Source organism: Elaeis guineensis, chromosome 3 (genome assembly GCF_000442705.2).
Source record: "Elaeis guineensis isolate ETL-2024a chromosome 3, EG11, whole genome shotgun sequence".
Classification (NCBI taxonomy): Eukaryota; Viridiplantae; Streptophyta; class Magnoliopsida; order Arecales; family Arecaceae; genus Elaeis; species Elaeis guineensis.
Window position 1 is genome coordinate 86,783,724 of NC_025995.2, and position 22,171 is coordinate 86,805,894.

Here is a 22,171-nt window from a genome sequence, read left to right on the forward strand (position 1 = left end):
AGGGCTTACCGAGAGGCATTCCCTCATTAAGTATCGAGGACTATCTTTTTTTTTAAATATATTTTATGAGTGATTACTTATAGACATTTCTCTTAGTAATCCCTCGATAATTATATTATCGAGGGATTACCGAGGGTATACTGGGCCCTCGATAATTAACGATAAAACTTTTTGCCAGGGCCGTAGTCCCTCGATAATCCCTCGGTAAGCCCTCGATAATTCGTTTATCGAGGGCTTATCGAGAGATTACCGAGGGATAATAGCCCATGGTAAATTGAAAATTTCTAGTAGTGTTATCTAGATTAATATTTAACTAGATTAATTAGTTTTTATTTTTTATATATTTATATATGTATATTAATTTTTTTCTATTTGGTCCTTCAATAGGTGAAACCTAATATAAGCAAGTGAAAGTATACAGAGATCTAAAATTATGACAAGTTGTATAATCTATTTTCAAAGAATAGAGCAACTGGTGAAGGTGTTGTTAGTGCGAGAGAGAAGGTTTAATAATGAAAGACAAATTTCATACAGAATGTGGCTAAAGATGGAGTTGAAAATAATAATAATGAAGAACACAGTCTATAATCTCCTAGTGAAAGAATTTCTCAAGCAAACCCTCACTTAGGAGCATCATCTACGGATAATAAAAAAAAATGATTGATGTATTTGAGAAACAAGTAGAAGTTATCAATGCCAGAATGGTTAATGTAGCTGAAGCAATTAAAGAGGTAAATTATATTGCTAAAAAAGGACTTTTAATTGCTAAGAGGGGGGTTGCAATTACTAAAAAGGTGTAAAAAATTATTGAGAATGAAGTGTTCAATGAGTTGTTGAAAATGGATGTTCCTGAGCATGAGCTTCTTGATGCATTTTTATTTTGAATCAAGAGTCAACAAAAAATTAGAGCTTTTTTTAGAGTTCCAGCTTATATGTGTAAAGAATTATTGAGCAAAATAATAGCTGAAGCTAAAGATCCTTAAATAGTTAAATATTTTATAGAAGTACTTGAAAGTTGTTTTATCTTATATTTTATTATGGACCGTTTATGATGTCTTACGCATCTATATTTTGTAACTACTATTAAGTGTTAGATGTTTAAGAGCTCATTTTGTTTATTAGACTGATCTTTTATATAGTTGCCATAAATCCTTTTATCATTTTATTTGGGACGACCTTTTATCTAATTACCATCAGTTCATTATACTTAAATATTACTATTTATATGTTTAGATAAAACTTAATGAACTATTTAGATGCAAGAAATGTATTGCTTATTTATATCTTTCTTGTTAAGCTTGATATTAAATTAGGTTGCCATATAAGAACTCTGAATCATGTTTATTAAACATTATTCATACTTCAATCAAATAATTTTTTATTTTATCTATATTATTAAATTTTATTACTAATTATTTTAATTTTAGTACATAATTTCAAAGTTATAATTATATAATTAAAATTATCTTATATTTTTTCATTTATATTCACTATTTTTTAGTTATCTATTTATATAAAAAATAATTAAATATTTAAATTAAGTTATAAATTAATTAGTTATTTATGCAATTGATAGATATAATTAATTATTAAATTAATTCTTTTATAATTAACTTATAAAATTATTTATTGAAAGAAATTAAATTTAAATTAAATATCTATATTTTTATATAATTATAAATTATATAAACTTTAAGTATATACTTTAATATAAGTAAGTGTCATAAATGGATAATAATAATACTTTCTTATCGAAAGATAGTTAGTAAAAATATCATCCATCATCTCTTTTATTCCATTTATACTAAATAGAAGAGAAAATCATTCTCATTCATTCTTCTATATTTACCAAACAGACAAAAAGACGGATGGATCTTCCATCCATCTTCTCTCCCATCCATCCTTGCTTTCTCATCTATCCTTCTTTCAATTCATCCTCCATATCAAACAAAAGGTCAGTGATGTCTCACTTGTCTTATAGTAAAGAGGAAAATGAATTGCAGAGAATAATATGGAGAAGGAGAACACAATCAAGACATCTAATAATTTGGTTGATCAATAATAATTCAAAATTTTCATTCACCCTCAAAAAAACATCAAACTAAAATTATTTAGATAGTCACAAATGCAAGAAAAATATATAAAAGAGAAAAGAAAATAATAAGGTACAAGAGATATATATTTTATTGTAATGTATCATGAAAGGTAAATAAATCTAATGGTCAAAATATGTGCATTGCCACCATCTAGCATAAGTTGCTTCCTCGTATAGTTCAATTATGCTTTTATACTATTGGATCTACCATGCATGAGATTAACATCAAGATTTGAGTATAGAATGAGATATGTGAAAGTCTAGAGTGGAATATAGCAAGAAAGGAAAAGTTGCAAATTTATGGTATTTCTATAGTCTCTTTGTATTAGCTTATATAAGCATAATAAATCGAGAATTCCTCAGAGGGTCATTGTTAAATATGGTGATAGTTACATATGGTCAAACACATATGTATGTGATTTATTGGATTGGATAAGCATGATAAATCAACATTTTGCTTAAAAGGTGATTATAGATATGGTCACTGAGATCTAAATCCTTAGCCTATCTATTTGATGCATCGATGGATATTATTGTTGGATTGTGTTTGATAAAGAGCGAGATATGTTTACAAATTCCGACTTTTTTAACCTACTTACTAGCTAGACATGGATAACAGACCGGGCTGCCCATTACATGGCCCAGTCCGGCACGAAATGGGCCGTGTCAGGCATGGCCCGTTAGCTACAGTAACTGGCAGTGCCAAGCATGGCCCCTTAAAAGGGGCCGAGCTGGGCTGAGGGTTTGCGGCCCAGGCCCGGCACGGCCCATAAGAGCCTGGGCTGGCACGGCCCGACATGATCCAGGCCCTGTGCTAGCCTAGCTTTTTTTAAAAAAATTTAAAAATATAATTTTTTTATAAATTATAAAAGTGTTAAAGAGTAAAATTAAAAATAGATGTGAGATTTTTTTTGTAAAAACAAAATACCATCTTGTAATGGTAGGGGGTTTGGTATGGACCCCTATCAGTTTATTAATAGCAATCAAAATGGTACAAGAGAGGGAGGGGGGCAAGATCTGACATCAATACAATGAGGAAGAGAGAAAAAATTAAGATGACTCATCTCAATAATTAAAAAATAAATCTAAAAAGTTACAAAGATAAATTCAATTACGAGGATGCCCCTCCTTGCCCACCCCTACAAGGGATTTGTTTGCATAGTTTATTGAGCCTCAATCAACCAATAGCTATGTACAATCAAGATTTTAACAACTTTAGTTAGTAATAACCCCGATGATTTCTTGCCAGCCCATAAAATTTTTAAATTTATCCGTTTGGTTATAAAAAATTTTGTTGGTCTCGAGAGAAATAGCCATGATAAGTTAATCATACATTGAACTCAACTGAATTTATCTGTAACTATACTTGACTTCTTTCAAGATGTTAAACAGATCTAATAATATATAATTTTTTTTTCTTAACATATAATTTAAGCAATGGAAGAATTCATCAAACTCATAGAAAAGTTTATAAATGACATGTGGACAGATCTGCTTGTTATTAGCTGTTGGAGCCATCACTGAACATTTTAAGAATGCCTAACAGCTAGTTAGGGCATAACAACTGGTATGGAGTCTGCACAATGATTTATATGTACGCGCTGGCGCGCCTAAAAGTAGAGGCCGACGTCAGTTTAGAGAGGTTTTTTTATTTTTTTTCTTTTAATATAAAAATAATGCTTGCTCTAAATTCATACAGCTCATTTACCAATCATTCCTTACTATCTATATATATAAAGAGAGAGAGAGAGAAAGAAAAGAAATTAAGGACTCCTGGATCAAGAAAAATAAATAATGTAGAACTATGGAATCCTAATATTTTTATTTTTTCAAATTATCCCTAAAACTAGCCATTTTATGGTTGTTAGGGGGATTAAAATGGTAAAAAATCAAAAACTAGCCATTAACCAACCCAAAAAATAAAAAAAAAATTTTGAATTAGCCGTTACAGGTCGTGCCTGGCCTATAACGGCCTTAAACGGGCTGTGCCTGGCACGTCTGTTTGGACTGCTTTTTTAAAAAAAATGAAAAGAAAAAAAATGGACCACCCATCAGGTCTGTGGGTCTGTCGGGCCACGGGCTGTGCTTGGCACGGCTCGCCAGACGCCGGGCCTAGGGCCGTGCCAGATCGGGGTTCAGAGTAAACAGGTAGTGCTTGGTACGGTCCATTTGGACCCTAGCCTGATGGGCCTGGGCTGAGCCATGCCAGGCATGGTCCAGTGCCCATGTATATTACTAGCATTATTTTAAATTCTGAAGTTTTAATCAATCTACTTGACTTGCCTAGCCATATACGATGGGAGATTTTTTTTTTTTTTGATAAATATATGATGGGGGATATTAGTATAGGCCTTTTTGGCTAAGAATTTAAGAGGGTGCAAATGAAACCAATCAATTATAGGTGTTGCGAATTGGACTAGACAAATCATATAGAAGTTAGAGTTGCTTGCATACTTTGAAAATATGTACCAATGTTATGATATATCTATTATTTATATATAAAGAGAATTTGGATGACTGCTTGTTATCACAATGATGTGGACATTCCATCATAGAACTCCAAGTCACTAACCGTCATGAAGATCTGTTCAATGTCCCACTCTCACATTAGAACAAAGCTTGGAAAGAAAAAAAATACAATATAAATCCAAGTACAGTATTGAAGAAATTATTGAGGCAAGATATTTGAGGGAAAAAGATCATGCATAATTCATCCATTGCTTATGAATTTATAATATACAGGGCCAACATTATTGAAGGAATTGATACACAAACATGGTATACATTTACACTATAAAGAAAAGATTTTGAATTGTTGTATTATATGAAAGAATTCCTCGTCAGCTTTATTCCTCATGATTCTTAGACTACATGATCTTGCCGATAAAGAAAGATTTTTAATTATTACACAATATGCAAGATTCTTCTAATCAATATGATACTCCAAGAGATATACCCTATAGATCAGATGTTACATGGTGAGAGGCGGCCAGCCATGAACTAGCTTTTATCAGAGGCACGAGAGAAAGTAGCATACTTAGCAACTGATTGAGAGAAAAAAATATTGTTTAGCATGATAATACTATTTGATTGTGTTGTCTGATTTATCGCAAATTTGATATGTCACCTTTAGAGCTTAATTTGGATGACTGGCTTGAGGACAATGGTGCTTTCGATGATTAAAAGGATGAGTGTTATCAAGCCATTTCTGACTAACTTTGTTATAATGATGGTAGGTATTGGATTTTTTTATATAGTTGGTATTGGTTACAAGAATTTCATTTTCAATTTTTTTTCTCTTCAAATACTGTTCAAATTTAATAAGTTTGCTTGAGCTCAACAGGAAGCTCCTAAGATTCCAGCCTTAGGCCATTGAGAATATGAAGGATCAAGTCATCCTCATCAGCTGGAGCATTAACAAAGGCAAGTTCATCGACAATACCTTTAATGAGTTGTAGGTATTCAGCTACTGAATGGTATCATGCTTGGTGAGCATTAGATGCTCCTTAAGACTCATAACTTGCAAGCATATCTTATTTACGAAGAGACATGCTAGCTTCTCCCATTCATCACATGAGGTCATTGCAAAGGTGACCAAAGACATGATTGAGTTATAAGTGGAGGCTATTATTGTATGAAGCAATAGTTTGTCTTGCTGAAGACAATGAAGATAAGCCGGATCTAGGTTGTTTGAGTATTTGTCCCATCATTGACAGCAGTCATGGATGGAGGGGATATGGTTCCATCAGCAAATCCCATCGAATCCTAGCCAACAAGGAGCGCACTGCATTGAGCACGCCATGATGGATAGTTCATGACTATGAGTTTCAATAGTAGTTGGGCTACAGTATTTATGGAGACAAAAATATCATTCGGATTTACAGAGAGAGGGTTGGACACGATCATTAGATTGGTGGCATGTGAAGAGATTTTTTTAGCCATGGATAGAGCAAAAAACTTAAATCATTGACTTGTTTAAGCAAAGGGCTCTAATACCATGAAAAACTTATTGAGGCAAGATATTTGAGGGAAAAAGGCCATACATACTTTATTCATTGTTTGTGAATTTATAATACACGGGACCAACATTATTGAAGGAAATGATTTTCAAAAATAGTATGCATTCATATTGTAAAGAAAAGATTTTGAATTGTTGTACTATATGAAAGAATCTCTTAGTTAGCTTAATTCTCCATGATTCTTAGTTTGCACGATCTCGCCGATAAAGAAAGATTTTGAATTATTACATAATATGCAAGATTCTCCTAATTAATGTGATGCTCCATGATTCTTGGGCTGTATAATTCTTACCAATAGAGGAATATTTTGAATTGCTGCACTATATACAAGATTTTCCTAATCAATATGATACTCTAAGATTCTTGCCAATAAATGTAACTCATGGCATGTGTCTAGAAATAGCCTTGGTAATACTAACATCACATGTGATGCTGGAACCACCTACAAGGAATATAATCTACTTGCATAATCAAAGCATTCAAAATAACATATACCAAGATTTGCTAAACTACCATGAGAGAGGAAGGATCAGATGCTTTTTGCCCAAGTCACAATCCACTTTTCAAGATACTAACATTGATTCTTTCAAGTTATACTTTATTATTTATTTAGCATTAGTCATTTATGTCATGGAATTCAAATCCTCTTGAGGGCATGTTTTCCTCTGAATCTTTGGTTAAATCAATCAGTATCATCTATTCAGAAGCTCTCAACAAAATCATATGCTTGAGTAGCACAACACATGAACTGAAGCAGGCTCACCATTGTTTAGTCTTTCAAATGCCAATATCTGAAATTATGCTTTATTTTTTTGATTGGCATTATTCATAAATGATATAGAATTCAGATCATCTTTAAGGACATGTTTTTCTGTAAATCTCTGGTTAAATCAGGCAATATTATCTATTCATAAGCCCTTAGCAAAATGATATGCTTCAAATGACATAGAACATGAATCAACATGAGCTCAACAATATTCTGCTTTTCAGTGCAAATGCTCAGACATGCTTGCATAGCAAAAGCATTCAAGATAATATACAAGGGGATTTACTAAACTAGCTTGAGAGATGCAAGATCGCATGACTATGACGTAGGTCACGGGCCACCTTGCATGCAAAGGCTTTTCCTAGATGCTAACATCGATCATTTGGACTTACTTTTTATTGTTTGTTGAGCATTATTCATGAATGATATAGAATTTAGATCCTCTTGAGGAAATATTTTCCTCAAAATTTCTAGTTAAGCCAATACTATCCATGCAGGAGCTCTCGACACTCAACCGTATGCTTGAATGGCATAGAACATGAATTGACGCAGGCTTATTGCTATTTCCATTTGCCAATGCTAAATACTAGGGCTACTCGAATGGATTGTGGGTTATTTAACCAAACATGACACGATAGAAACAAAACTAGATACAAACTTGCATAGATGTAAAATGCCTATGTTCAAGAATTTGGCCTATTGAGTTGTTTGGTTGTCTATAGACGAAGCTGCATGTCACTCAAGCTGCAAGCACGATCAGCCTACTTGTTTAGAGCTGGCATCTTAATCCTAAGATGTAGTAACTTATTCTATGGCTAAATCAAGATAGGGTCCAGCGGCTGTAACTCGCAAGATCTTAAGCATCCCAAGTTGGGTCTCAAGCATCCAAAAAAAAAGCCATTTTGCTCCCCCAACCCTATCCCACTATTACTTATCCATTGAAACAACTACTTTAAGTCTCTCTTGAACAATAAATGCAGATCCTGGAGATGCCACCATTGTTTGCTGAAGTCTTATCCTAGAATTCGATGATTCCAACATTGATCATCCCATGAATGGCATCTTTCTGTCTAGGAGTTTCAATAGACTAATCGAGATAAGTTTATTTTTTTCTCTTTAATTTTCTCTCTTTTGTTGGTCTTGACACAATAACAGGGTTGTTCTATTATGATTTGGGTGTCACGAGTTCACAGCTGTTCGCATGCATAATAAAGCTATGCACATCTGACATTCCACAAACCTCATAGTCACAAGAGTCTCATACACCTGAATGCTTTTTTTTAATCTTCTATCTTTTCTCAACATTCAAGCCTTGATCTCCTCCTACTCTTTCTCCTTTTCTCATATCTCAACTCCGATAGGGGATGCTGCTAGATTTTATGAAAAAAAAGAGGGATTTGCTAGAATCTCAAACTCTCACCCGAACCCTAGCCCCATCCAACCTAGATCTACAACAATTTACCTTCTTATTCTCTAGATCTACAATTCCTTTCTCCATCGAAAAGAATCTTGTTGTTTCCTACATAGATCTCTGCCTTCACTTATTATCTTCTATCATGTTTCTTGACCATTTTTTTCAATTTCTCATCTATATCTGTCCAAACAACTCATTTGCAGCCCTTTTTTTGTCTCAAAGATCCCATTTCATGGGATGCTTAATGATTTACTATTCTTTTTGGGTAAAAATAATTTCACATTAATACTCTTATTTGCTCTAATTGAATGGGTTTCAGGTTCATGCAAACAGAGTACTTTCAGTTGCATACAACCTAATCACACGCAATGCCAGCTACATGCATCTTGAGCTCCCTTTGTCTATTTATTTTTATTGTTAATTTGTTTCAAAAGAATATGGAATGCTTAGGATGTCAGAGAAAAGTTTTTCGATTAAAAATATGAGATTCAAGAATTTTGGCAGTTCATGTTTTTCCCCTACCTGGTGGTGGGTATCTCGAAATAAAATATTACATCACAATACCGGACAGAAGGAAGATGCAATAGCTGTGAATCCATTTATTCTATTGTTATTTGTTACAAATGTCATTCTTGCAGGGATGCTTAAGCATGCAAAATCGACAAGAAAGGGGAGGAAGAAAGAACCACTTTAGAAACATAGACGAAATGACACTTTCAGCAGAGGAATATAAACATCTTCACTCATTCATAATACAAAACCTTCCATCTACATCAACAACAAACACCCTCAGTTTAAGTTCCTCCTAAGTATTCCCCCACACAACGTGCTCTGCATGTAGAAGAAACACAGATGACAATGGAAGCATAAGAAACAAGCCTAAGTAAACAACCCAACACACATTTGTTGCCTAGGAGAGCATGCTTTTGTTTTCTACTCAGCTTGCCGCTAGGAGCAAAGGTTAATCCATGACCAGCAGCAGCCGCCCGGGTATTGAGAGGAAGGGAAAAGGTTGCTGCACAATGTTAGTGCCCAGTGTTTTCGTATATAACTCATATATGCAGTGATGAAGAAAAGAGCTTGTGACTTCACCAAAAGCAGATAAAGGCAAATGCACACAAAGACATTCTAAAGCAGCAGACCTTCTTCTTTAGCATCTCTCTTTCTTCTCTCCCTTGTCATAGATACTGTTCATGAATTCTGGCTCGGTTCTCCTCCCACCACATCCTTGCATGCATCTCACTGAACCTCTCCCGGCTGCAACAATTTGGACCATCCAAACGCAAGATCAGAAGCCAAAACAAGGCACAAGCAAAAGGCAGGTATATGAGTAAACAGCAGTGCAACTAGGAGGGTCAAGATCTGCTATTCAGTGGTTCAAACCAACGAGCAAGCTCATGTCTGCAAGACAGCTCAGTGGAGTTCCGGTGATCTTTTTCGGCTTGGCACAAAATCGCATGGATAGATATGCCAATGGGCCAGGTCCCGCAAAGCATATGCACTCATCCAAATTCAAGGTTATGAGTTCAAGTTTTGGTGTCGTTGATTTCTACATATTTAACCCAGATAATTAAAGAATTAGTAAAAATCGCCCATTCAAATTCCAATGCCCAAATCCAAGACTTGGGAGTACGTTTTTAAAGAGGCGATCTAACGAACTGGTTCACCGTAATAAGTGGGCCATATCCATACTGGTCCTTCCAGTCTTAATCCGGTAAGAAGAGCAGCTAGGCCTTGGTGCTGGCCCACTGTCTGAAATATGTTATGAATAAAGAGATGGACTACTAATTTACAGTTTAACAGGGAAAGTAGGGAGTACCTGAACCGGACGCGGCGGAGCTCTCTGAAACCACCGGGCAGCGCTCGGATGGTAATATAAACCCCAGGCTCGTCTTCCTCCACCCACTCCCTCTCCTGGTCGCTTGCATTGCTCATCGACACCGACAGCTCCCCCGACCGGTCTGCCTCCTCCGGGGACGAGCTTGTTCGCACGGACGCATCCATTGACGATGTCTCCGTCTTCGCTCCGCTGATGCTTGACAACTTTGGTGTCGACGCCAGCCCACCTGAATCATAACAGTGCCGCCCATGATGGTTGTGATGGTGGTTGTGGTGGTGGCCGTGGTGGCTTGAATGGTGCTCGAGTGAGTCCGACGATGAGTAACCCATTGCGCCGCCGCCCATCAGTGGCCTGTGGAAGTTGCGGGGGAGCCGCTCTTTGCTCAGCGGCGGCGTCACCGGGCTATCCTCCTTTGAGCTCTGAAAAAGAAAGAAAGAAAGACGAAGTCACGAGTTAACGGAGGTCGTCAGAAGGAATTTGGACAACAACCGAGAAGGCACGCGTTGGGGGGGAAGGCTCACGGCTCACCTCGTCTTCGGACCTAGGAGGAGTGGGAAGGGGGACGGCTTGGCGATTGAACCTCTGGACGTTATAGAGCTCCATGACCTTGTCGTAGTTCTCGGCCCACCACCGCTGGGCTTGCCACTTGTTAAACATCTCCCGGCTGTATGTGGTTCCACCAAACCAGCATTACAATTCAAGCATTTCCACAAAAATTTGAGGATATAGTTCAAACTTTAAAAAAAATATTCTATAAGTTACTAACAATTATTTAAAACATTCTCTGTTTGATGGCCAGAAGAATCTTTGAAGCATTCTTGATAAACGACTAAAGAAAGAAATTGTATTTGATTCACTAAACTATTCATAAATTGGTCATAACTAATTGGATACATACAACATGTCAATAGTGGCATGCATTGAAAGCTAAAGTTGAAACTATGTAAGAAGACAATTGTAGGTAAAATACAAGGTTAGTTAAATTGCATTTATTTTGTTTTTATCACAAAATTGTCGTCTTCATTTGATCATCTTTTGTTGTCATCTCAATTATTAATTTAGGGGCCAATTACTTCTGGATCCATTTTGTTCTCATCTCAATTATTGCGTTAAATACCTCGCACCGTACATGATAGTGGCACCCCACTGATCAATGGGTTCAGTAAAGACTCAAGGGAGGCAGCTTGGCATGGACAGCAGGGTTGATGATTTTAACATGACTCGGATTGTAATCGTGTTAGACGCCAGCTAAATCTATGGTTAAACTTAAGACTGTTTAAAAATGGGATAAATAGAAAATTATTGCTTTTGATCTCTAGAGTATCGTTTGATTGCAGAAATATTGGCACCAGTCCAGACTTTTGGTTAGATAAAGTGTGATTATTTCCAGTAGTGATTATATAGTTCTGCTGTATAAGAAACAACACTGAGACAACAAAATGACCAGGATGCCCGCCTCATGAGGATCCAAGGAAGCGCTGATCCAGGTTCGACGGAACCATCAGTAACCAGTGGTCCAATCCCCTGTTTAGACTTACCTGGCAGTTATCCCTAGGATAGGCCAGGACAGGTGGCCTATTCTGATGTCTATCCTGCACCCCAACAAAACCTAAAGTCGGTATATGGTAATAAGGCTCTGTCTTTGATTCCCGACGGTTATTCTGCCTTATCTAGTTGGACACGGATTTTTGGATACGTTATCCAAACCACAGATCCGGTATTGCATTCAGTAATAGCTCATGCCTTATGGATGCAGATCTAACCAGATGCAAACCTAAAACGCTCTCAAATGTTTAGTAACAGTTTGTGAAGATAAGGTAGGGTCCTCGTATTCTAGTAACATTTATCATAATTCATCATTATCTTATAATTACGTCTTAAATTAAAGAGATGAAACAAAATCATAAATCTAAGATCTTCAGGAAGTATGAGAGTTACTAGGAAATAATAAACATCATTACAGTACAACAAGACCAATCTTCGTTAGAAGGTGCCCCAATTTCTCGAAGCTAATAAATAAACTAGGAGGTAATTAGATAGAAGTTGAGGTCTGAGAATGAGAATAAATGACTCCTATTCCAACCGTTTAGTTAAAAAGAATCCATTCCGATTCCGATTTTGGGACATAATGAAAATTTGCCCAATCTCCTTAAAATCCAATTTCTACTCTACCTTAAGAATTTAAATCTTTATTTTGATTTCGGTTATAAGCCAAACACTTCTAAGGATATGACCATTCCAATTTTCATTCCAATCTTTCCATGAATCAAAGACCTCCTAACTATTACTATATTTTCTCTCCTCAGACAAATCCTCAGAGACAGGTAAGCGTAAAACCAAAGTCAAGGACATAGAATGTATGGTTCCACAGTATTCAAAGAGAATAGCAGGCACTAGGTGACTATTAGGCTACTCTAGATGACTATTAATTACTTAGACCTAACAAGCAAATATTTATTTACATGCTCAAAATAGTTGGTCATAAGGCTTATTTGGATGTTGATGTTTAGAGTAAAAGGCGATGATAGAGTTTGAAAGGCCACAAATCTCAGACAAAATCACCATTGTTGGTTAATCACGTTTTCTCCCAAAAAAAAAAAAAAAAAAATCCATGCTCCAGACCATCAAGCTTCCCTACTCGTTATCTCAAAGATTACATTTATGTGGAATATATCTTTTGATTAGGGGGGCTGCAAACCTAATTATATCTGTAATTATTATGGCATGATACATCATCAACCCACCTAGTTTTATAAACATATCATGGCTTTATCTTCTTCTTCCCCTTGTATATAGCTATGGGTAACCAGAAGCACGAATAACCATGATCCCCTGGCAGAACAAATTTTATTGCTTTTGTAGTATGATAAATATATTAACACTATTAACCAGCATATTTTTCTTATGTCTCTTCCTCATAGTGTTTGAACTAAAGCAAAAGCAGTCTATTTATCGTGAAGTGGAAAGCATATAAGTGTGTGGACTACGAAGGGCGAAGATATGAGTAACAGATGGTTGAGTCTAGAAGGCTTTCACATCCAAGTTCCGCTTGGCAAGCTGTCTGACACCATCTTGTGTCTTCATATAGCGTCGGGCAGGTTTGACAAGCATGAGGGGAAGCTTGATTTTATCATACGATCTGTAATTGAGGTTAACCATTCTCTCTATCGATGAAAAAATTAAAAAAAAAAAAAAGATATTTATTATTTATGATTTTTCGTAAATTTATAAAATTTTCTTCTTCTCATCCTTAAGAGAGACTTGAATTAAAAGGCAAGTATTAAGAAAAGATGGAAATACCTACATGATATAGGCATGAGATAGTTATAAGAGGTAATTGAAAACTGAAAAGAAGAAGAAGAAGAAGACGACTTGCGAATGTAACTTCAACAGAAGTTTAAAAAGAAATTGAAACAAGATTAGTGGAAATCTGGTAAGCAGACAGGTTTCTCCCATTTCCCTATTGGGTAAAGATGGCAACTTACATTCTCATCTTTTAGATAGCATATAAGCCATGACCATTCTATAGCTAGACACCAGGAAAGGTTTTTTATGGTTGGACTCTTTTAAATACAATTTAGATTCACTGCACCCTGATGCTGCTCAGGCTCATAATGAGATTCACGTCATGTGCCACGCGCTATATATAGAGTGCATGGATGATGTCAAGATGATCCGTGAACAACTGCAAAATGCAATGGACCTAAGCTGCACTCCCAAATCGTTAGTGGATGCATGGTTCACTTCATTTCCAAGTCAAGAGATCTGGAAAGGAAAGAGCAGAGAAACCCCATGTCTCTTCTCAAGATTCCTACTTCCACTCAGATTTTTGTTTTCCCTTTTTTCAAGCGTTTCAGTTGATAAAGAATTTCTAGATTTTTCCTTCTGTCATTTTATGATTAAATACTCCATCTTTTGGCGTAAACTTTTGAATTCTACATACCTCTCTCAACGATTACATGCATTTGATATTCACATCTTATCTTTGGACCCACCTACTTCAATTATCTCAGACAAGAAATAAAAAATGTGCATGATTCTGAAATGACTATATCAAGTTGCATAAATAATAAAACATCTCAAATTAGATCGTACGACGGGATCATGGTTACTCAAGCCTCCATCACGTGCATTGCCACGTCCAACACATTATTAAGAAGACAAGAGGGTGCCACAAGCCTGGCAAAGCCAAGAACGGATGTTTCAGAATTATAAATTTATATGGTTTACGAAGGCATCCCAAAACCCGTATAGAGAATACCAGAGCCCAAGATCTATCATTTCTTTTCGTACTTTCAGATATTATACATTATACTTGTATATATGCACTCAACTGGGGGGAAAACTTAGATTTTGCTTTAGTAATTACAATTCAGTAGAGAAAAATAAGAGAACTAGACAAAAGTAAAAGAGTTTTTATTTTATCACATAAAGAACCAGAAATTCTTTGTGCACCGCAAGCGGCGTCCACGGTGATTGATTCCCATACAGGACCGATGAAAAAAAAAAATTACGCATTGCACCCCGGCCCGTGCGGGAACCAATCACCATGTGCATTGCACCCCGACCCCGTGCGTGAACCAATCACCACGAGTAATGCACGATTCTGCACCGTGGTGCACAAAAAATTTCTCCATAAAGAATAAGAACTTACCCCCCACCCCCGAAATGGAGAAAAAGGGATAAAGAAAGAGAAAGAACATTGATCAGAATAAGATCGCAGATGATTCATTTATTAGGTGCTTTGCACAAGCCCATAGCTAGTTAGCATATATCAGTCAAGTTTCATTTGGAATGCTGTGTTTGGTTTCATCTTTTTATTCAGCTTACCTGAATAAGAGGAATAAGATCATGGCCAAAATGGAGAAAAAGTCTCCACAAAATTATTCGCCCAATGTTTGAATGGCTTTATTCAAGGTAAGAGGACTAAATTACTAAAACGTAACTTGCCAACTTTCTTGAAATTTCAAAAATACCTGCCCTTTCATCTTGCCTTGACAAGTTTCATAGAAAAGTTGCATGATAGAATAAAGCTAGACAAGCATGTCTTCGTTCAAATTTATTCTACATTGTTCTGCAACCACATAGGCTGAGGGGTTGTTGCTGCTCCACCGTGTTCCTTCCACCGGCGGTTCTATTAAACATTCTTTAAGATCATCACAGTAATCCCTATGTCCTTTAAGATGCATTAGTCTTGTCACAAACTAGTTTATAAATAAACCTATTCATTATTGGTATTAGCATACATAGAACTCGCTCGGTCCTGGAGCATGACACGACCCATGCGAACCCACATAGCAATATCTAGCATCAAATCAAGCCCCTGACTACCCATATGCTGGATAAAACTATCGTCATTTATGGGATCCTTGGATCCCATTCTACAGCCCATGCACTATACACCAAGAGGCATTGAAGTCACCTGCGCATGCAGGTAGCTGCAGTCTAGACGTTGTCCTTTGGACACACACCAGATCCGATTATCATGTGGTCCACACATGTCAGAAAGATAATGTAGACATGAGTTTTTTTTTTAGTTTAACAGGTTATCTTCCCATAAAGTTTCATGCCATATTTAATTCGGTGCTTCTCACTTCCTCTCTAAGATTCTTCTTGCTCTAGTAGCATATTAAGTTAGCAATTCAAGTGACCTAGAGGGACACAGGAGGCATCTCACCAGGCAAATCTCTGGCAGCGAGTAAATAAATAAATAACATATAGTATTCACTCCCATAATTAATTCTTACCATCGGAAATATAAGCTAGAAACTGGGTTAGAACTCGGCCCAAACTCAGGTGGCCCATCACTGTTATTGAAAAGGCCGAACGAGGCACCAGTTGCTTGTTTTATCTGATTCTTTTTCCCCCCTGCAGAGTAAGTAGAAGGTGGGCCTCTTGTCGTCACTCTAGAGTCTAGAGCTTAGATTGCCTTGGGCGTGTGAAGCCAAGGTCCATGGTACTAATTTATGACCACCAACGAAGCTAAAAGACAAATGGGGAAGCCGGAAAAAGAGGAAAGTTATACGGAAAATGGATGAGGACTAACCCGGCAAAATTATTCGAAACGTAACCATTGCTACCCCCACCACTTGCTTTCTTTTGTTTAAACTCCACTTTTCTATTATAGTAATATGCATATATTATAAATAATTCCTCGAAGGGCTTTTCGAGCTGTGGGAGATTACTGGTTACAGCACTGCAACTGGATTGCATGGGGTTCGAGATCCGTGCCGAGGGCTTCCAACTTTAGAAAGGCCGAGTTCGCAATGTTTCGATTCGAAGTAAAGCGCCATCGGCTTTACAAAATTTCGTTTTACCCCTCTAATGTGGCCCATATTTACCGCTCGAGCCTTTCACAAAGAAGAAGAAAAAATTAAGCCAAAAAAATTAGGGGAATTTTATGCCTGTTCAGAAACTAAAACTTCGTTTCTTTTAAAGCTCGTAGTTTCTCTCTCAAACTTTAGGTTTTTTTTTTTTCTTGAAAAAAAAAAAGAAAAAAGTGAGAAAGAGAGATTTTAATCTAACCCTAACGAATCTTAACAAATGGAGAAAAGTTCTCTCTCTTCCTTTTTTTTTTTTTTTTTGTTGGCTGAAACAGAGAAATGTTCATCTGTTCTCAAACAACTTTTTCCAAAAACATTTTTTGAGTAAAATGATATTATAACAAGACCCAAAAAGAAGTACGAAAGACCTGCAGTCAAGACTTAAGAAACCTCACAAACTTCTAATTACGGATACTTTTGGGGGGCTCTATTTTGTATTAAAAAACATTTTTTCCACTTTCCAGAGCAAAGCTTCAACAAAGGAGAAATTTGTTGAAGAATGACCTGAAATTGTTCCAGATCATAACGAATTCTTTGTATAAGGTCACTTTTTTGGGGTTCATTTCTGGGTCCCGGAAGCGATCCTTCTACGACCTCGTCTCCGTCTCTCTGTTCATCGACTATACCAACCACCGGTGACCACAACCTAAATTTTAACAACACATCCTGGAACCTATTTTCCGGCGACCAGGCAGCCACTCCTACGAACTAGAATTCCGCTTACCGGATGTCGCGGCGGCGGTGACCGCACCGCTGCCTCCAGCCCCAACCGCAACCCAAGCGAAACAACGAGATAGCAACAAAAGAGGAAAGAGGGAAAAGCGTACCTGAATCGAATCCTCTTGAGGTCGTTCCCCCCTTGGGGGAGAGAGAGGAAGGTGATGAGGACCCCGGGCTCGACCTGGGCCACCCACTCCCTGGGCTCGTCCTCCTCCTCCATGAACACCGCGGACGATGCCGTCTCCGTCCGCCCGCTCATCGATGGCGGCGTCCCCTCCCCGCTCGACAGCGCCCTCAGCCGTGCCTCCATCTCCCTCCCGTAGACCACCCTCGGCGTCGACCCCGTGCTCCCCACCGCCCGGCGGTACGCGTAGTGAAACCTCTCCGACCCCGACGCCCCGTCCGAGTCGGCGTACCCCCCGCCACCGCCGTGCCTCCCCGACCCGGCGCACGGCTTGCAGTGCCTGTACGCCCCCGACGCCTTCAGCGCCATGTCCTTGATCTGACCACCCACCCATAAGAAACCCCAAATCAATCCAAGAACCACCCACGAAACGAAACCCTATCTCGGCTTCGAGTTCTTACCTGGGCGGTGAGGGCTTTGATGGCCTGGCGGGTGCTGGGGGTGCCGCCGGCGGTATCATGGTCGTCGTCGTCGGCAGGGTCATGGAGGGGCCCCCCGCCTAGCTGCTTCGAGCACGCGATGCAGGTCAGCATCCCGGCCTGCTCCCGCGGCGCCTACGGGCTTCTCGGGTGGATCGGATTGGATCTCCGTAGGGGAAGGCCGGATCTTGGCTATCGGAGGGCAAGGAACGCAGAGGCGCCGAAGGTGTTCGAGGGTTTGCTTCTTTTAAGGCGCGACAAAAGCGACTGCTCGGCCTCAGTGGAGGAGGGCTTTAATGGCTTACATAAATTTCGCCGCTCAGAGATTCTCAGTCGCTTTAAATCGCTTGTCGGAAAGGGTGGGCACGAGAAGCTCGCGAACGAGGGTGTTAATGGCGGATTAGGGCGAGATTAAAAAGATGGAAGAGAGAGTGTTTATTTAAAGAGGACAGAGAGTGAGGTATGCTGCTTCGCGATGGAGTTCGTTTACGGTTCACACTGAAAGCAACGGTCTCAGCGGGGAGGACAGTGAGGGAGGTAAGTTTACCGGTCTGTGGGCGAGTGAGCCAATCGGGGACACGTGGCAGGAATGGGCCTTTTCCGGAGATACCTTGCTTTCAGAGGGGTAAGTTGTGCGAGTATGACATTTTATAATGTGTGAGAAAAAACAATTTGATGGGTGAACACGATCTCAATGCTTGTATGAAAGCGATATCATGCATCCATGTCATACATGTATTTAACTGTCATTTATGTGGAAGCACCACTACAATACGCTATAACGCTGTTGTGGGGCCCGTAATTTTTATCATAAGTGCAGTACTGCATTGTACTGGGAAAGCTTGGGAAGCATTGCAAACCACAGGATAGGCTTCTGGTTCGACAGTTTAATGACATGCGCTTGTTGAAAAATCATGGGCCTTTTTTAAAAAGGTGGATGCATGCTACATGGCATTGTAAAACAAAAACTAGAATGACATTATTCATGATCTAAAGGGGTTGATGCTTGTTCATGGTGCTAGATAATTCAACAATGTCTCTTTTATTGGATTCCTTTTTTAAGTAGATTAAAGTCTTAATTTTGTATTAACATTTTATAAGATACTTAAACATAAAAATAATACTTTGATATATGAACAATGATTTTTTATACAAAAGGGTGTCAGATTAATATAAAGATGTGTTGTATATACAACCCAAATGGTCAATTGTCGTAAGAGTCAAAAGATCCTGCAGTAAGCCCGTGAACCAACTCAAATTTGCATCATTGGCGGGCCAATCTGCTATGAATATTTTAATTAGCCTTGTTATATATTATTAGCATCTATTTGTCAGTTTTTATATGATAATTAACAATGATAAGTGTTGTGCTATATAAGAAAAAATATTATTAGTTTCATATTAATTGTAAATCAAAAAAAATTATGACTTATATGAGATATTTTTAGCAATATGAGATGCCTTCTGAAAGATAAAATCGTGAGACCTTATGCCATAAGGATAAAGCTAGAGCAAAATTACAACATATATATTGCTAAAAATAATTATTTTCAATACAATAATTGATAAGGTGAAACCAAAGGATAGTTAAGATGGGATAATGACCTTACTAGAAGCTTGAATTATATGTTATTAAAAAAATATCATCGGCTGAATATTCACCAAACAATTGCAAATAATCAAAGTTACCATGAGTTATCGAAATTCATACAATTCACAAAAATTCTCTTGGACTCCTCCATATAAGCTTAAAACAATACTTATTGTCTTCATATATATGTAGGTGTCATCTATAATTGATGCAATTATGGGGTCTTGAACAGTTGATGTGTCATTATCTAGTCATAATTTAACAATCAAATTGCCTAATATTCCAATTTTATTATTTGTCTTGACCTCTAGACCGAATCCATGTTTTCCACACCTGGGATTTTCCCTCTCTCTGTCTTTATAAGATGTTACATCATCTCCAAGGTAAACTGTATAACATTCAAAGAGAGCAAAAGACAAAATGTGAACAAAATAGGATGTTACGGTGCAAAAGAAATTGAGACAAACGTATGTAAACGTTGCTCTAGCTGAAATGGCTCCCCATTTTTGGCATCCAAAATAGAAGCCATGTTGAATCGATCATATCCTAAGTAACTCTCACCCAAGAAGGTCACCATTCCAGGGCCCATTCCCTAGCTATCATTTGTTACTCTCCAGTGGGAAGACGTGCTTGAGGGCAGCTATGAGGTGTCATGAGAGCTTGTTGGGGCTCGTGACAGCATAGGTTTCACCCTCACGCTCCACTGATTAACTTCTCTCCGGCTTCGGTCACCGTTACGTGTTTTCTTATCCTCACCGGTACGGTCAGCCGATGCCCCGACTCGAATGTCGATTTACTCATCGCCGATCCCGTCGTCCCCGCCTCCCCTCCCACCCAACCGGCCGAGTACCCGGCGATGGTTGGCTGCCGGGGGTTGAAAAGATCGGCGATGGGGAAGGAAGTTAGAGGTGCAGGCGGTATGATGACCGAATGGATGGATGGATGGTGACGATGGGTGGGTGGGGCCTGGCTTGGCAGTAATTTGATTGGTGTTATAGCATTGGGTATGATGTAGGGTCCAGCAGAAAGGCACTCAACTGGTGGCAACCGGGGGCAGTGTAATTACTGCCCAATTTCAGTTAGGGGCCTTCCCAAAAAATGTGTTCCTCTCTCTGTATCTTTTCTCCGAGAATGCAACTGTTCTTGGACAAGATGCGGATATTTTGAGCAATGGATGAGAAGTAACTGCTGCTGTGGATGTCAATAAACAAGAGGCCATGCTGTATGTGAATTCAAAAAAATTTAAAACCCGTGGAGATAGATTGAAGTTGAGGCTTTAGAGTGTTAGTAACTCATAACTAACGACCGATGCTTTTCTTCAATATAGCAGCGAGGATGTAGATGAAGGAAGATATGGATGTTTTTGTGGTAGCATAATTAATTAATTAATTAATTTTATTACGTTTGTTTTTTATTATTAATCGTTGGACCTGTCTTATCGATCATTTCTCATTAATAAAGAAGGGGAGGAGTAAACTAACTGCACAGTGCATTTATAAAAGGTATTTATAAACAATAAAGTGTGTTGAGCTGCCTGACACTTTGTCTGGATTCGAAATTGGGAGCATAACCTAAATGTTGAGATGACTAAAGAAGGGAAGTGGGACTTACGAAGGGCTGACAGGTTAATAGAACTGTTAGTTATCCTTGAATACATCTTTATTGAGACAAATATATATCTTGCTTTTATATATGGTGTTCTGTGTACCTCTTGGATATTGGTTGGAAGTGAAAAGTATGTCGATCTAATTTTAGGAAATGACCACATTAGATAGGAAATACTGTATCATGTTATCTTTTCTTTCTCTTGTCCCCCTCTCTCACATTCATCTCTCCTGCATTCTCTTCTCGCTCTCTCACATACTCCCATGCTTTCTCATTCTTTCTCTATTCTCCTTCAATGATCTTTTTCTCTCTTTGCCCTAAGTTGAAGGAGAGAGACTACATATCTCATACTTCCTCTCTCATTATCTCTCTCTTGTTGCTCTCTTAATCTCTCTAATGGTTTCTTTCTAGAGTGTCAGCTATGAAGAACATTGGGAGTTTCTCTTTCTAAGAGTCATGAACAAGAGGACGCACGACTCTCTTCTATTTATTTTTTTAAGAAAAAGTATATTGACCGGCTAAATCAATTCATATGTTATATATCAATTTTGCCCCATTCAATTTCTGGCACATGAAATAGTTACTATAAAAAAAAAAAAAAGGACATAAAGCTAAACACAAGTCATGATTTTCTACACTACAATTCATCCTTCTTTTTTTAAGGCAAAAATTGTAATTTAACTTCAAACAAATGCAAATGTCTCGCATATGGATGTGGTTGGAAAGTGAACCAAGATTGTATTAAAATACAATAGTAAATACATTTTTCTTATATGTAGGGGCATCCCATATATATCGTAAGCTAGAGAAATATTCTTTGTACACCATCATTGGTGTAGAAAATCTGACGTGGAGTGTACCGCCTCATCCGATTTATCCACATAGCCACAGTTTTCTAATACATATTTAATGCCTATTGTTCTGTATTTGAAATTTTGAATGACGAAAATATCCCTTCTCTTTAAAAAAATTATGATATTGTATGGCCATATTCTAACATCCTGTTATCAAATTATGACTTCATGTATAGGAAGTCATAATTTGGTCTCAGAATGTCATAATATAGAAGGGACATTTTTATCTAACCACTTTTCAACATATATATTTAATGCCTTCAGTTTTGCTTTTTTGTTTGAAATTTTGAATAACGAAAATATCTTTCCACATCTGAAAAAATTATGATATCCTATATCAA

General features: G+C 37.7%; 1 protein-coding gene across 1 annotated transcript; it reads right to left on the reverse strand.

Annotated features, from left to right (window-relative positions):
• Positions 1-9,134: 9,134 nt before the first annotated feature.
• LOC105041804 (protein Brevis radix-like 1) lies at positions 9,135-18,294 on the reverse strand. The gene is made up of 5 exons (XM_010918833.4): positions 17,763-18,294; positions 17,285-17,679; positions 10,663-10,798; positions 10,114-10,553; positions 9,135-9,551 (listed from the first exon to the last, which is right to left on the reverse strand). Exons 1-5 carry the CDS (start codon positions 17,892-17,894, stop codon positions 9,473-9,475), a joined length of 1,182 nt encoding a protein of 393 aa, XP_010917135.2. The 5' UTR covers positions 17,895-18,294; the 3' UTR covers positions 9,135-9,472.
• Positions 18,295-22,171: the final 3,877 nt, after the last annotated feature.

What these genes read in the sequence shown, in the direction of transcription:
- LOC105041804 (XM_010918833.4), bottom strand. Translation starts at nt 17,894, where the DNA reads ATGCTGACCTGCATCGCGTGCTCGAAGCAGCTAGGCGGGGGGCCCCTC. An exon ending in CTCCTAGGTCCGAAGACGAG is followed by an intron (nt 10,554 to 10,662) that starts GTGAGCCGTGAG and finishes TTTCTTTTTCAG; the next exon opens with AGCTCAAAGGAGGATAGCCC. An exon ending in CTCCGCCGCGTCCGGTTCAG is followed by an intron (nt 9,552 to 10,113) that starts GTACTCCCTACT and finishes AAATTGTTGCAG; the next exon opens with CCGGGAGAGGTTCAGTGAGA.